We start from the raw sequence: 12,810 nt of genomic DNA, 5'->3' as shown, positions 1-12,810 counted from the left end.
GGTTTTTTGTACATTTTTTTTTAAGGGACATTTAAAACAGATTATTCTATGTATTCCAGTCTTGCAACATAGCCTGTTACAGCAAGCATGTCAAACTCAAAGGCTAACATGGGCCAAATAAAATTTAAGTTTATGTGGGCTGCAAAAAAAACAAAAGCTTCAATTTTCATAGAAATGTAGGTTTATTTCAATAGAGACATGCTGAATACAAAGGGCTGAAATAAGTCATCATGAACATAAAAAAATTGAACATTTTAATAAAAATGAATATTTTATCTTGAACATTAACTTACCAGACACTGAATAACTGCACAAATTAATAAACGTAATGCAGATAAACCTATTTTTTTTTGTTCTCCAAAAGCAAAATACTTCCTGTTGCGCACACCAAACAAGTCAGTCCAAGACTAACGACGTGGCCATCGGCTGCTAAAATATTCGCTGCCAGTATTAGTGGAGAGAAATGGTGCGCCTGCGTGTAAGGCGCTAAGGGAAATGCATGCAACACGATTATAGTCATCAGTCATTAGCGAACGTTGTAGTTTGTTATTAATAACGATGTATAACAGGACGTTGTAAAAATCAGGTTACAAAGTTCTGATTAAAATGTTTCTTACATGTTGTTATATTGGCTGGGCCGCATGCGGCTGAGTCTCCTGCTTAGAATGTAACCTGGCTGACCTAGTCGGAGCCCTTGGTAGCCTTCCTTCCCCGGGTGCCGTGGGTGCTTGTGCACCCAGCCTTCTTGGCTTTGGGTTCGCGAGTCATTGTGTTACCTTTGTTAGAACATACGGATCTGGGCGCTCAGAGAAGCGTGCTGTGATGTGGAGCAGAGAAACTATTGAATATAGACCGGAAAAGACTGAGAACCATGATCCGTAAGGTTTATAAAATACGTTTCTCCTCAGGAGAAGCCTGGCTCTGGACCTGACTAATGGCTTCTTTCTGCTGTACACGTTATACTCTGGCAATATTGAGTTGTTCGGGTTTATTGGCACATAAATAGTGTTGTTTTAATCTCTGTACCTTTGCTCAGGTCTTCCTACAAATAAATTTTTCAAAAAAAAAGTTTGGGTTTTTTTTTAGGGAGGATTCTTTGTATTCCTATCCTTTCACTAAACTTACTCTTTCTAATCCTCACCCAAGGATTTTTTTTTTAATTGATTTGAGAGGGGGGGGGGGGGGAGGGAGGGAGGGAGGGAGAAAGAAAGAGAAAGAATCACTGATGTGAGAGAAACAACCAGCTGAGCAACCCGGCTGGGGCCTTGTTTTACTCTTTGCTGGTACACTGAGCATATTTCTATCCTTGTACCTACTTTTATAACAAAATTATATTTTGTATTTATAACTATAAGCTTTTTAAGGGCAGGGCACTCAGCTTTATTCACCTTTTTTGTTGTTAATCCTCAGCGAGGTTATTTTTCCATTGATAGAGTGGAAGGGAGGGGGAGACAGAGAGAAACATTGATGTGAGACACACACATCAATTGGTTGCCTCCTGCCTGTACCCCGACCAAGGCTGAGGGTTGAGCCTGCCACCGAGGTAAGTGCCCTCGACTGGAATTGAACCCACGACTCTTCAGTACGTGGGCCAACGCTCTATCCACTGAGGCACACCGGCCAGGGCAGCTTTATTCACCTTTTATTTCTAGCACCTAGCATAGAAAATAAGTATTTGATATTAAATGTACCCGCGGCCATGAAGGAATGAATGGACAGTCCATACCTGTAGGTTGTACATATGCTAAGTTTTAATTAAAAACAAAACAAAACACACTTCCTTTCAATTGGTTTTAAGTACTTATGATTTCTTTTTATTCCTTTGCATGCTTTCTTGGTTGGATGACAACAGAGAAGAAGAAAATGAGGTAAGTTTAACTAGTTATTCAGTAATTGTAGAATTGAAACCATTTAACATTTTGCTCTTTGGAATGTGAAATGAAGTAATGGTTTTGTTTAATTTCGGTTTTGGATCAGCAGTAACTTATTCTAGAGAGGGCCGTTATATATATCAAGAAAATGGTTGTTAAATGTTAGCAATTCCAGAGCCTTAGGCAAGGTGAAGGAAGCTGGGAGCTCTGGAGACAGTTTCTTTTCTTTTTTTAAAAAATATGTTACTGACTTTTAGAGAAAGAAGGAGGGAGAGAGAAACATCGATCAGCTGCCTCCCCCCACCCTCTTCTGGGGATCAAGCCCAAAACCTGGGCATGTGCCCCGACCAGGAATTGAACCGGGACTTCCTGGTGCATGGGTTGACTCAACCACTGAGCCACACCGGCCGGCTAGAGAGAGTTCTACCTTGTGTTACGTATTGAGCCCCCACGTAAGACTTACTTTGCAAAGTGGAATCTGTTTTTATGAGTATGTGAAGACTGCTCGGTGGGAATGCATGTGAAGACACTTCCTGCTTGGATGGTTACTGTGTAATGTTGCAAGCTGGTTTTAGATTTTACCAGGTTGGGGGAAAACTATTCTATTAAATAGCCAGAGTTGACTAGAGACCATCTGTTAGAAGAAGGCTGCAGATGGCAACGTCCATCTTTAATTTAGGCTTGAGTTGGTTGTCGATTTTTCTGAAGTTCTACGCTACACCCTAGGTTATGCATTTAACTTTCCTTTGGTGGTTTGGCAAATAATGGAGGGAGAAGTCTTAGATTATACTTTGTAGTTGTCTCCCAGGCAGTAGGATCAGACTGCACATCAGCGTGGCCTGATGCGTTGGGCCTAGGCAGAGAGTGATGGTGTGCGGAGGGTGAGGGGCAGAGAGGCAGGAAGGCCTCCTTTGGTTAACTTAGTCTGTACAGTGAGTGAGGTGGGAGGATTGGGTTGTGGAATACAGGTGGGTACTCAGGGCTTTAGTATTCTCCAAATTTTGGAGTATGTTTTTAACCCTTTGCACTCGCTTTTTTCTCGATTCCTGCTACCAATGCTAACCGTGTCGAATCACACTCGACATCCGAGTGCAAAAGGTTAATTTTTAAAAATACTAAAGTACTCCTTGTGCACTGCTGGTGGGGATGCAGACTAGTGCAGCACTGTGGAGAACAGTATGGAGTTTCCTAAAAAACAGACAAACTAAAATGGAACTCCCATTTGACCCAGTGATCCCACTTCTAGGAATATATCCCAAGAAACTAGAAACACCAATCACAAAGGATATATGCACCCCTTTGTGCATAGCAGCACAATTTACCATAGCTAAGATTTGGAAACAGCCTAAGTGCCCATCAGCAGATGAGTGGATTAAAAAACCATGGTACATCTACAGAATGGAATACTATGCTGCTGTAAAAAGGAAGGAACTGCTACCATTTGCAACAGCATGGATGGACCTGGAGAGCATTATGCTAAGCTAAATAAGTCAGTCAGAGAAAGATAAATATCACATGATCTCACTCATTTGTGGAATATAATGAACAACTTAAACTGATGAACAAAAACAGAACCAGAGACAGAGAAGCATCAATCAGACCATCAAACCTCAGAGGAAAGGTAGGGGAGGTTGGGGGTAATGGGGAGAGATCAACCAGAGGACTTGTATCCATGCATACAAGCCTAACCAATGGACACAGACACCAGGGCGGTGAGGGCATGAGCGGGGGGTGGGGGTGGAGGGGGGCAATGGGGGGCTAAGGACACATATGTAATACCTTAATCAATAAAGAAAAAATAATACTAAAGTACTTATTGAAAGTTATACTGTTTGTCATTTTAAAAAAAGACTTAGTTTCCCTGACATTTACAACTGTGATGATAGCCATTTGAAAGTAACTTTATTATAGTAGTAACTGCTTGTTTTGTTCATTTATAGGCAAAGATTGAAAATGTGCAGAAAACAGGTTTCATCAAAGGACCGGTGTTCAAAGGTGTTGCTTCTAGTCGGTTTTTGCCCAAAGGCACCAAGACAAAAGTTAATTTGGAGGAACAGGGACGACAGAAGGTGTCATTCAGCTTCAGCCTTACAAAGAAAACTTTGCCGAACAGGTTTCTGACTGCACTGGGCAATGACAAGCCAAGTGATACTCCCACCTCCCCAGCTGTACCTCTTCAAGTAGACTTGACCCCTAAAATTAAAGTGGACATTGGTGAGACCTTACCTACTGCAGAAGACTCTTCCCCACCAAAATCAAGGGTAGAATTGGGAAAAATTCATTTTAAGAAGCATCTGCTTCATGTAACATCCAGGCCACTGCTAGCTACAGCCACACCAGTGACGGCACCTCCCCCCACAGTACCATTACCAGCAGTCATCGCAGAATCAACAACTGGAGACTCACCACCGTCATCTCCACCTCCTCCACCGCCTCCACCTCCCCAAGCCACACTACCTTCACCACCAGCACCAGTAACCGAGCCAGTGGCCTTGCCACACCCGCCAATGATGGTTCTGATGACAGCACCGGCCGATGGAGCAGGTAGAGCCTTGAAGGACCCACCAGCTGCAATTGAACCAGAATCTTCAGAAGTGGACCCTAAGCAGGACCCTGTGTCTGACAGTTCAGAAGAACACATAACTCAGAACTGGAATGAGCAAGCAAACCTTCCCTCACAAAAAGAAGACTCCCATATTGGGAAGGAGGAAGAAATTCCAGATAGTTCTAAGAGGACTCTGAGCTCTAAAAGAACAGGTTCTAAGAAGAAATTCTCACAATCTGAAGGCACCTTTCTTGGTTCAGAATCTGATGAAGATTCTGTCCGGACTTCCTCAAGTCAGAGATCACATGATTTAAAATGTCCAGCAAGCATTGAAAAGGAAAGAGATTCAAAAAAGAGCTTAGCACCTTTAAAAAGTGAGGATTTAGGGAAATCTTCACGATCTAAAACAGAAAGAGATGATAAATACTTTAGTTACTCAAAACTTGAAAGAGATACTCGGTATACATCCTCCCGATGTAGATCAGAGAGAGAGCGAAGGCGAAGCAGATCTCGTTCTAGATCTGACAGAGGCTCTAGAACTGGCTTATCTTATTCTCGGTCAGAACGATCCCATTATTACGACTCTGACCGGCGCTACCGTTCCCCTTATCGAGAGAGGGCACGTTATTCTCGGCCGTATACAGATAACAGGGCCCGAGAGAGTTCTGATTCTGAAGATGAGTATAAAAAGACATACTTAAGGCGAACCTCGTCTCATTCCTCCTCTTACAGAGACCTAAGGACATCTTCATCCTATTCTAAATCCGATCGGGACTGCAGAACTGAGCCTTCCTCAGAGATGGAGAAAAGAGGGAAGTATTCTTCAAAACCAGAAAGAGAATCCAGAAGGACTTCAGAAAATGAAGCTATGAAAAGGTGTTGTTCTCCCCTTAATGAACTGGGATTCCGACGGGGGTCATCATATTCCAAGCACGAAAACAGTGCTTCCCGTTATAAATCTGCTCCTTCAAAATCTATATCCAAATCTGATAAATCAAAAAATTCTTTCTGTTGTGCAGAATTAACTGAGGAAATCAAACACTCTCATTCTTTTAGTTTACAGACTCATTGTTCAAAGGGTAGTGAAGTCAGAATGATTAGTAAACTTCCTGAAAGAGAAAAGACGGGCTCTCCTCCTCTATCAAATCGATTAAATGATTCACCACCTTTTAAAAAGCTAGAAGAATCGCCTGTTTTTAAATCTGAATTTATAGGACATCAAAGCCATGATAGTATTAAGGAATTAGATTCTTTATCTAAAGTGAAGAATGATCAATTAAGAAGTTACCGTTCCATGGAATTAAATATAAATGGATCTCCTGACACAGAATCTGATTTGGTAACATTTTGCACTTCTAAAACTGACACTGTCTTCATGTCTTCAGATGAGAGTGTGACTGGATCGGAGGTATCCTCTTTGGTCAAAGCATGTGTGCTTTCATCAAATGGATTTCAGAATACTGACAGTTGTAAAGAAAAAGACTTGGGTGATACTTGCATGCAGTGTAGTAAGGCAGAAAGCCCATTTAGAGAAACAGAGCCTCCGGTGTCACCACACCAAGATAAACTCGTGTGTGTGCCAGTTATGACTGATTATTGCAAAACGGTAGTTAAAGAGCCAGTTGATATGAGAGTTTCTAGCTGTAAAACCAAAGATTCAGACGAGTGTTGTGCTTCAAATGACAACAGCCCTTCCTTGTGCCATTCTGCAGCTGAGGGCACGGAGCCCTCCGCAGGGAAGACCTCCTCCGATAGCTTCAGGAATGTGCATTGGAAGGCAAAGACAGTCACCTGTGATGCTAGAAGTCTGACAGATGCGCACTCGGCATTTGCATGCAAGGAATATAAGCGTGCTGGTAGCACTAGTTCAGCTTCTGTTAATCATTTTGATGATTTATATCAACCTATAGAGAGTTCAGGCATTGCTTCATCTCTTCAGAGTCTTCCACTGGGAATAACAGTGGACAATTTCGCTCTCTTGCAATGTGGAGAGGACCCCTCTCCAGTTTTTGGTGCCGTACTGAAGAGTAAAAGCGCAGAGTTTTCGAAGCATGGAGAAGACATGATGGAAGTAGGCAGTGGCCTTCCTGACTTAGGTAGGGGGGTTGCTTCCTGGGAAAACAGGCTTAATCATGGGTTATCTGGGAAATGTTTGCGTGAGGCTCGAGAGGAAGGGAATAGCACGTTGCCTGATGAAAGAGGAAGACCAGAAATCCCTTTAGATGGAGAAGGAAGAAGGGGACATGAGCACACTTCTGATGATTCAGAAGTTGTCTTTTCTTCTTGTGAGTTGAATTTAACCACGGAAGACAGCGAGTATATGACATATACCTTAAAATGTGACAGCAGTGGTCATGCCTCAGAGATCGTGTCTACTCTTCACGAAGAATATTCTGGTTCCTCTGCAAGTTCAAGTGATGACAGCGACTCAGAGGAGACGGATTCCGACGACAGCAGCATTCCCAGGAACCGTCTTCAGTCCGTGGTGGTTGTGCCCAAGAATTCGACTTTGCCCGGGGAAGAAACAAGCCCGTGCTCTTCTCGGAGCAGTCACAGCTACCGACACTGTCCTGACCACTGGGAGGACGAGAGATCGGAGTCGAGGAGACGTCCATCTGAGGACAAGTGTGAGAGCATGGCAGGTAAAGCCTGCCCTCCAGCTGAGAAGCTCTTCCTCCATAAAGGCCCAGAGAAGGGCTCAGACGTGTGCTTTACACAGACGAGCAGAAGACAGACGGATAACCACCTGGCTGAAATCGCTCATCCGCAGAGCGATGGAGTGGATAGTACAAGTCATTCTGATGTCAAGTCAGACCCTGGAGGTCATCCAAGTTTTGAAGAAACAGTGAGGGCCAAAGTAGCCTCCAGGCAAGAGGAGCTGCCGCTTTATTCTGAGGATTTTGAAGATGTTCAAAGTAAGTGTCGGCAACAGACCCCTTTCCCGGAGAGGCCAGATAGTAGACTGGGAAGAACAGAGTTGAATTTTTCTTCCTCTTACGAGATCTCCCGAGTGGATGGCTTGCATTCATCGGAAGAGCTCAGAAACATGGGGTGGGACTTCTCTCCGCAAGAAAAGCCTACTACCACGTACCAGCAGCCAGACAGCAGCTATGGAGCCCGCGGTGGACACAAGTACCAGCAGGGCACAGAGCAGTATGGTGGGGCACGGAGTTGCTGGCAAGGCAATGGCTACTGGGACCCACGGTCAGCAGGTAGACCTGGACCTGGGGCTGTGTATGATCGGATTCAAGGTCAGGTCCCAGATTCCTTAACAGATGACCGTGAAGAGGAAGAGAACTGGGACCGTCGGGTAGGATCGCAGTTTTCAAGCCAGTCTGGTCAATTCTTTCCGTCCCTGCAGCAGGACAAGGGGTCAGTGCAAGCCCCTGAAATAAGCAGCAATTCCGTTAAGGACTCGTTAGCTATAAGTGAAAAGAAAGTTCTTTCAAAAAACTTAGAAAAAAATGATATGAAAGATAGAGGGCCTCCGAAAAAAAGGAGGCAGGAATTGGAGAGTGATTCTGAAAGTGATGGTGAGCTTCAGGACAGAAAGAAGGTGAGAGTGGAGGCACAGCTGTGCGAGACTGCAGTGCCCCCAGGCTCCGCGCTGGCCGGGCCTTCCTGCGTCATGGAGGACTTCCGAGACCCCCAGCGATGGAAGGAATGTGCCAAGCAGGGGAAGATGCCTTGTTACTTCGATCTGATTGAAGAAAACGTTTATTTAACAGAAAGGTAAACATCATAATCTGGCACATTTTAACCTCTTTAGAACATTAGTTTTCAACAATTCAGAATATATGACCTTAATTGTAGGAAATGTAATTGCATGATAAAATATAAATAGAAAAATCTAAAACGTGTGTTTATTTATTTGATCCCCCCTCCCCGGAGGGGTGTCTCATTTTCTTTTTTGTCTCATTACCTTTTAGTTCTAGAAGTATAATTTAGGCCAGCTAGTTTTTTAAAAATTCCTTTTACATGTGAAACTGTGGCAGAAAATGAAACCAAATTGTACTAAAATAGTCTACTCTTAGAGAAGAAGTAGTTAAGTTCGATTTTTTCCGTCTACTTTTCAAAAAGGTTCAGAATGAAGTATCTTTACTTCGTACAGCTGGAACTAGGATAGAATATGGATTTGTCAGGCTTTTTAGTCTATTGTTAATAGGTTAAATTTGGTAATAGTGTAACATGTTTTAGAAGTAAATGGTAAAATGGTTTACCACAAATCCCTAGCATGAAGCAAGGTATAATGAGAATAGGAGTAATGAAAACATATTCCTCTACTGGCTCCAGAGCTTCTCATATGCTTTCTTTCACCCCTAGCACTAATCCCATTTTCCCAATAGAAATATATGCTAAATCTGCCTTTTAAGAAAAATCTGTAGTCTTCTAACTACCCACTTTCTCCTTAGGGGAATTTCTCCTCTAGTTTAACCTTGCCATCCCATTAAGTTTTCAACTTTTTTTTTTATGAGGAATTTTTATTTTTATTTTTTTATAATATATTTTTATTGATTTCAGAGAGGAAGGGAGAGGGAAGGGGGGCTAGAAACATCAATGATGAGAGAGAATCATTGATCGGCTGCCTCCTTGCACGCCCCCTATTGGGGATGGAGCCCGCAATCCAGGCATGTGTCCCTGATCAGAATCGAACCTGGGACCCTTCAGTTCACAGGGCAACACTCTATCCAAACTGGCCAGGGCTTTATTTTTTATTGTGTTTAAGATAAAAGACCTCATTGTAAAGTTATGTCCCATCAGAAATTTTTTTCTATTAAAAATAACTCCCCATCCCCCCTTCCCCCGCCTCTCTGTAAAGGGCTTCCTACAGTTATATTCATTTACGTTTATTTGCAAATGAGGTTTAAATTCTTTTTAAAATTCATTTTTATTTTAAGTAGAATTTGTTTAAATGTGATGTTGCTGAAAGATTCTCTGAAAGATTTGATTTAAAACTTTTTTTTTTTTAGCAACTCCCCTTCTTCCTCAGCCTGTATATCAGCTGATACTTTTTTTTAAAATATATTTTATTGATTTTTTACAGAGAGGAAGAGAGAGGGATAGAGAGTTAGAAACATCGATCAGCTGCCTCCTGCACACCCCCTACTGGGGATATGCCCACAACCAAGGTACATGCCCTTGATCGGAATCGAACCTGGGACCCTTGAGTCCGCAGGCCGACGCTCTATCCACTGACCGGTTTGGCTCAGTGGATCAAGCGTCGGCCTGCGGACTCAAGGGTCCCAGGTTCGATTCCGGTCAAGGGCATGTACCTTGGTTGTGGGCACATACCCAGTAGGGAGTGTGCAGGAGGCAGCTGATCGATGTTTCTCTCTCTTTGATGTTTCTAACTCTACCCTCTTCCTTCCTCTCTAAAAAATCAATAAAATATATTTTTAAAAAATAAACTGTCTTTAATTGGCAATGTCACTATTTGGTACTAATGGGTTTTCCAGTTTTTCTCATGAGCCAAATGTGAATATTAACATTTGAAATTGCACAAAATCCCAGGCTTAGCTGACCTGAATAAGGGCTGAGTACAAAGTGATAGACTTGAACTCACCCCTTGTCCCGTCTGCCAGGGTTAAGGTTGCCTCTCATCTTTTTTGCAAAACAATTTGTAGCGTTCCAGTATCACAAATTCTAGTGATTAGATGTTTTCTTCCTTTTGAATGATTGGCTTAACCAGAATCATTCAATGTGAAGCTAATGAGATTTAGCACATTATTTGATTGTGTATGCTGTATCATTGCCAGGAGATTTGTTTAACCAGTGTTGATAAAATTTTACTCAATAGGAAGAAGAATAAATCCCATCGGGATATTAAGCGAATGCAGTGCGAGTGTGCACCCCTGTCTAAAGAGGAAAGGGCTCAGGGGGAAGTTGCATGTGGGGAGGACTGCCTGAACCGTCTCCTCATGATCGAATGGTAAGGGACAGGGAAGGCTTTGCTTTTGTTCAGCCTCTATTAAATGTCTCGAAATACTAAGAAGAATTACTAGTGAAGAGTAAAATTTAACCTTTTTCCTTCTATCTTTTGTTGAGTGTTTATAAGCAATAAATCTCTTTCCCTTATATTTTGCATTATAGTACACATTGTAAGTGCTCTGTAAAGTAGCCCTAAAATGCTAATAATGTAATACTAATTCTTATCCAGTCTCCTTTTATTTCTTAAAATGTTCATGTCTTGAGAGGTAAGTATTATTCGTTAGGTTTTACTGTAAAATGAGATAAAACCCTATTATTTTGAAAATTCATAAAATAAAATGTATTTCTTTCCCAAACCGCAGTCTCTCTTTGTAGTCTTTCTAGGTAAGTTTCATGTCTAAGTCAACATAGGTAAATACTTACTCTTTTTATGTACAGAAATTAAATCTTACTGTATCTACTTTTAAAATGCTTGTTCTCTTCCCCTGCGCCCCCACCATACACACACTTAATAAAATGCTTTGAAGACCTATTCAGAGCCATATGTAAAGGGCCTGCCTAAATTTTTCCCTTAGCTGCCTTAAGTATTCTATTCATAGTTAAACCCTAAGTATTAACCTTCTATTAGTAGACACTTGCTTCTATATTTTAATAAATAAATAGTGAATATCTGTACATTAAAAATGTGTGATAAATTTTTTTTAACATGAGACTATTGAAGGTGATTTATGGTGGTGGTTACCTTATTTTTAGTGCTAATGAATGTTTTCTCTCAAGGCTAAGTTTTTTGTTTTGCTCAAGTTACAATGTTATAAAAATAAAACATAGATACTGTAAAAGTAAAGGAGAGAGAGCATTTTTAGTATTCTTTACCTACGCTAAAAGTAGGATGGCGGTATACATGTACGAAGAAGAGATGTAGAATGAATCCTGTTCCTGAACTTGGCACTGCTGCCCTTGTCTCTGCAGTCTGCCGGCTTTTCTCGCCAGCCTTGCTGATAGGAATGAAGTGCGGAATTGTTTTCTCCATGTTACTCCCATACTCACACTTTTGGGAGTCCTTGGGATTACGTTCAGATTGAGCCTGGTATTCAGAGCCCTTCATAGTAAAGCAACAACCTTCCTTCCCGTCTTCCAGCAGCGCACCTTGCTGATCAGTTATCCTTAGCTCCTTAGCTCTGTTTCCGCTCATGGGTCTTGCTTCCTGTTTCTGCACACAGGCAGGCACTGCAGTTGTGGCTCTGGTTTTCCTTACTGTCCATGTCCTACGTATCATTAGAGGCTCTGCTTGAATCCTGCTCCCTCTGGAAGCTTTCCTTCACTACCTCACTCTAAAGTGAATCTTCATCCTTTGAACATCTATGAAAATGTTTACTATTAGTTTGATAAAAAATAATGTATTGGAAGTGATTGGTAATTTCTATTTTAGCCTTACTCAGTAGTAGTTATTTATTTATTTAAAAATATATTTTATTGATTTTTTACAGAGAGGAAGGGAGAAGGATAGAGAGTTAGAAATATCGATGAGAGAGAAACATCGATCAGCTGCCTCCTGCACACCCCCTCCTGGGGATGTGCCTGCAACCATGGTACGTGCCCTTGACCGGAATCGAACCTGGGACCTTTCAGTCCGCAGGCCGACGCTCTATCCACTGAGCCAAACCGGTTAGGGCCTTACTCAGTGTTTAAACCTTTGTTTCTACCAGTTTGGGACTACTGAGAATTTATTACTTTTATCTAGTATACATGGGGAGTAGACTTGCCACTTTATATTGTGTTTACTCTGAACAAGGATGATAATTGGTGGCTTTAGTTTCTCTTAAATGTAGATCAGTTAGCTACTTCAGAAGATCAAATTAATGATGATGGGAGTGGAATGTAAGAGAGGGCGCACTGATGGGAACTAAATGAGCCCTGCAGAGTTGTCAGGAGCACGCCTGGGAGTGTATCCTAGACACCAGAGGGGGTGATGACGAGGTGACAGGACTGTTGTGGGCACCCTCTGGTGGAGGATCGATGCAGACTCCCAGTTGTGAGGATCCCTTCGTGGCGGAAAGGGTTACCGAGGAAGGCCCACCGGGGGGTCTGCCAACATGGCTGACGGTGCCACAGAGAGGGATGTGCTGTGTGCGCGGCAGACGGTCTGGTTCTTGTGCTGCTGAAGAATTAACGTTCTTCATTTCTCAGTTCTTCGCGGTGTCCAAATGGGGACCATTGTTCCAATAGACGATTTCAGAGAAAACAGCATGCAGATGTGGAAGTCATACTCACAGAGAAGAAAGGCTGGGGCCTGAGAGCTGCCAAAGACCTTCCTTCGTAAGTAACGTTTTCATCACCTTCCACCGCATTTTCGTGGCGTTGAAGTTGATGAGAGACTTTGTAGGAAAATAATTTGTCTATTACACTGACGTTTAATAATGATTATTGTACAGAATGGTCACTTAGTAGCTAGTATGTAAAAAAAAA

General features: G+C 42.2%; 1 protein-coding gene across 1 annotated transcript in view; it reads left to right on the top strand.

Annotated features, from left to right (window-relative positions):
- The first annotated feature begins 3,834 nt into the window (after positions 1-3,834).
- SETD2 (SET domain containing 2, histone lysine methyltransferase) overlaps positions 3,835-12,810 on the top strand; it is a 53,811-nt gene continuing 44,835 nt past the window's right edge. Inside the window, exons 1-3 of the mRNA XM_054708108.1 lie at positions 3,835-8,148; positions 10,214-10,345; positions 12,532-12,660. Coding sequence (XP_054564083.1) covers positions 4,379-8,148; positions 10,214-10,345; positions 12,532-12,660 — 4,031 coding nt within the window. The 5' untranslated portion in view covers positions 3,835-4,378. The remainder of the gene's footprint in view (positions 8,149-10,213; positions 10,346-12,531; positions 12,661-12,810) is intronic.

The sequence above is a fragment of the Eptesicus fuscus genome, chromosome 18 (genome assembly GCF_027574615.1).
Source record: "Eptesicus fuscus isolate TK198812 chromosome 18, DD_ASM_mEF_20220401, whole genome shotgun sequence".
NCBI classification, from domain to species: Eukaryota; Metazoa; Chordata; class Mammalia; order Chiroptera; family Vespertilionidae; genus Eptesicus; species Eptesicus fuscus.
This window is presented reverse-complemented; position numbering and strand designations above follow the sequence as displayed.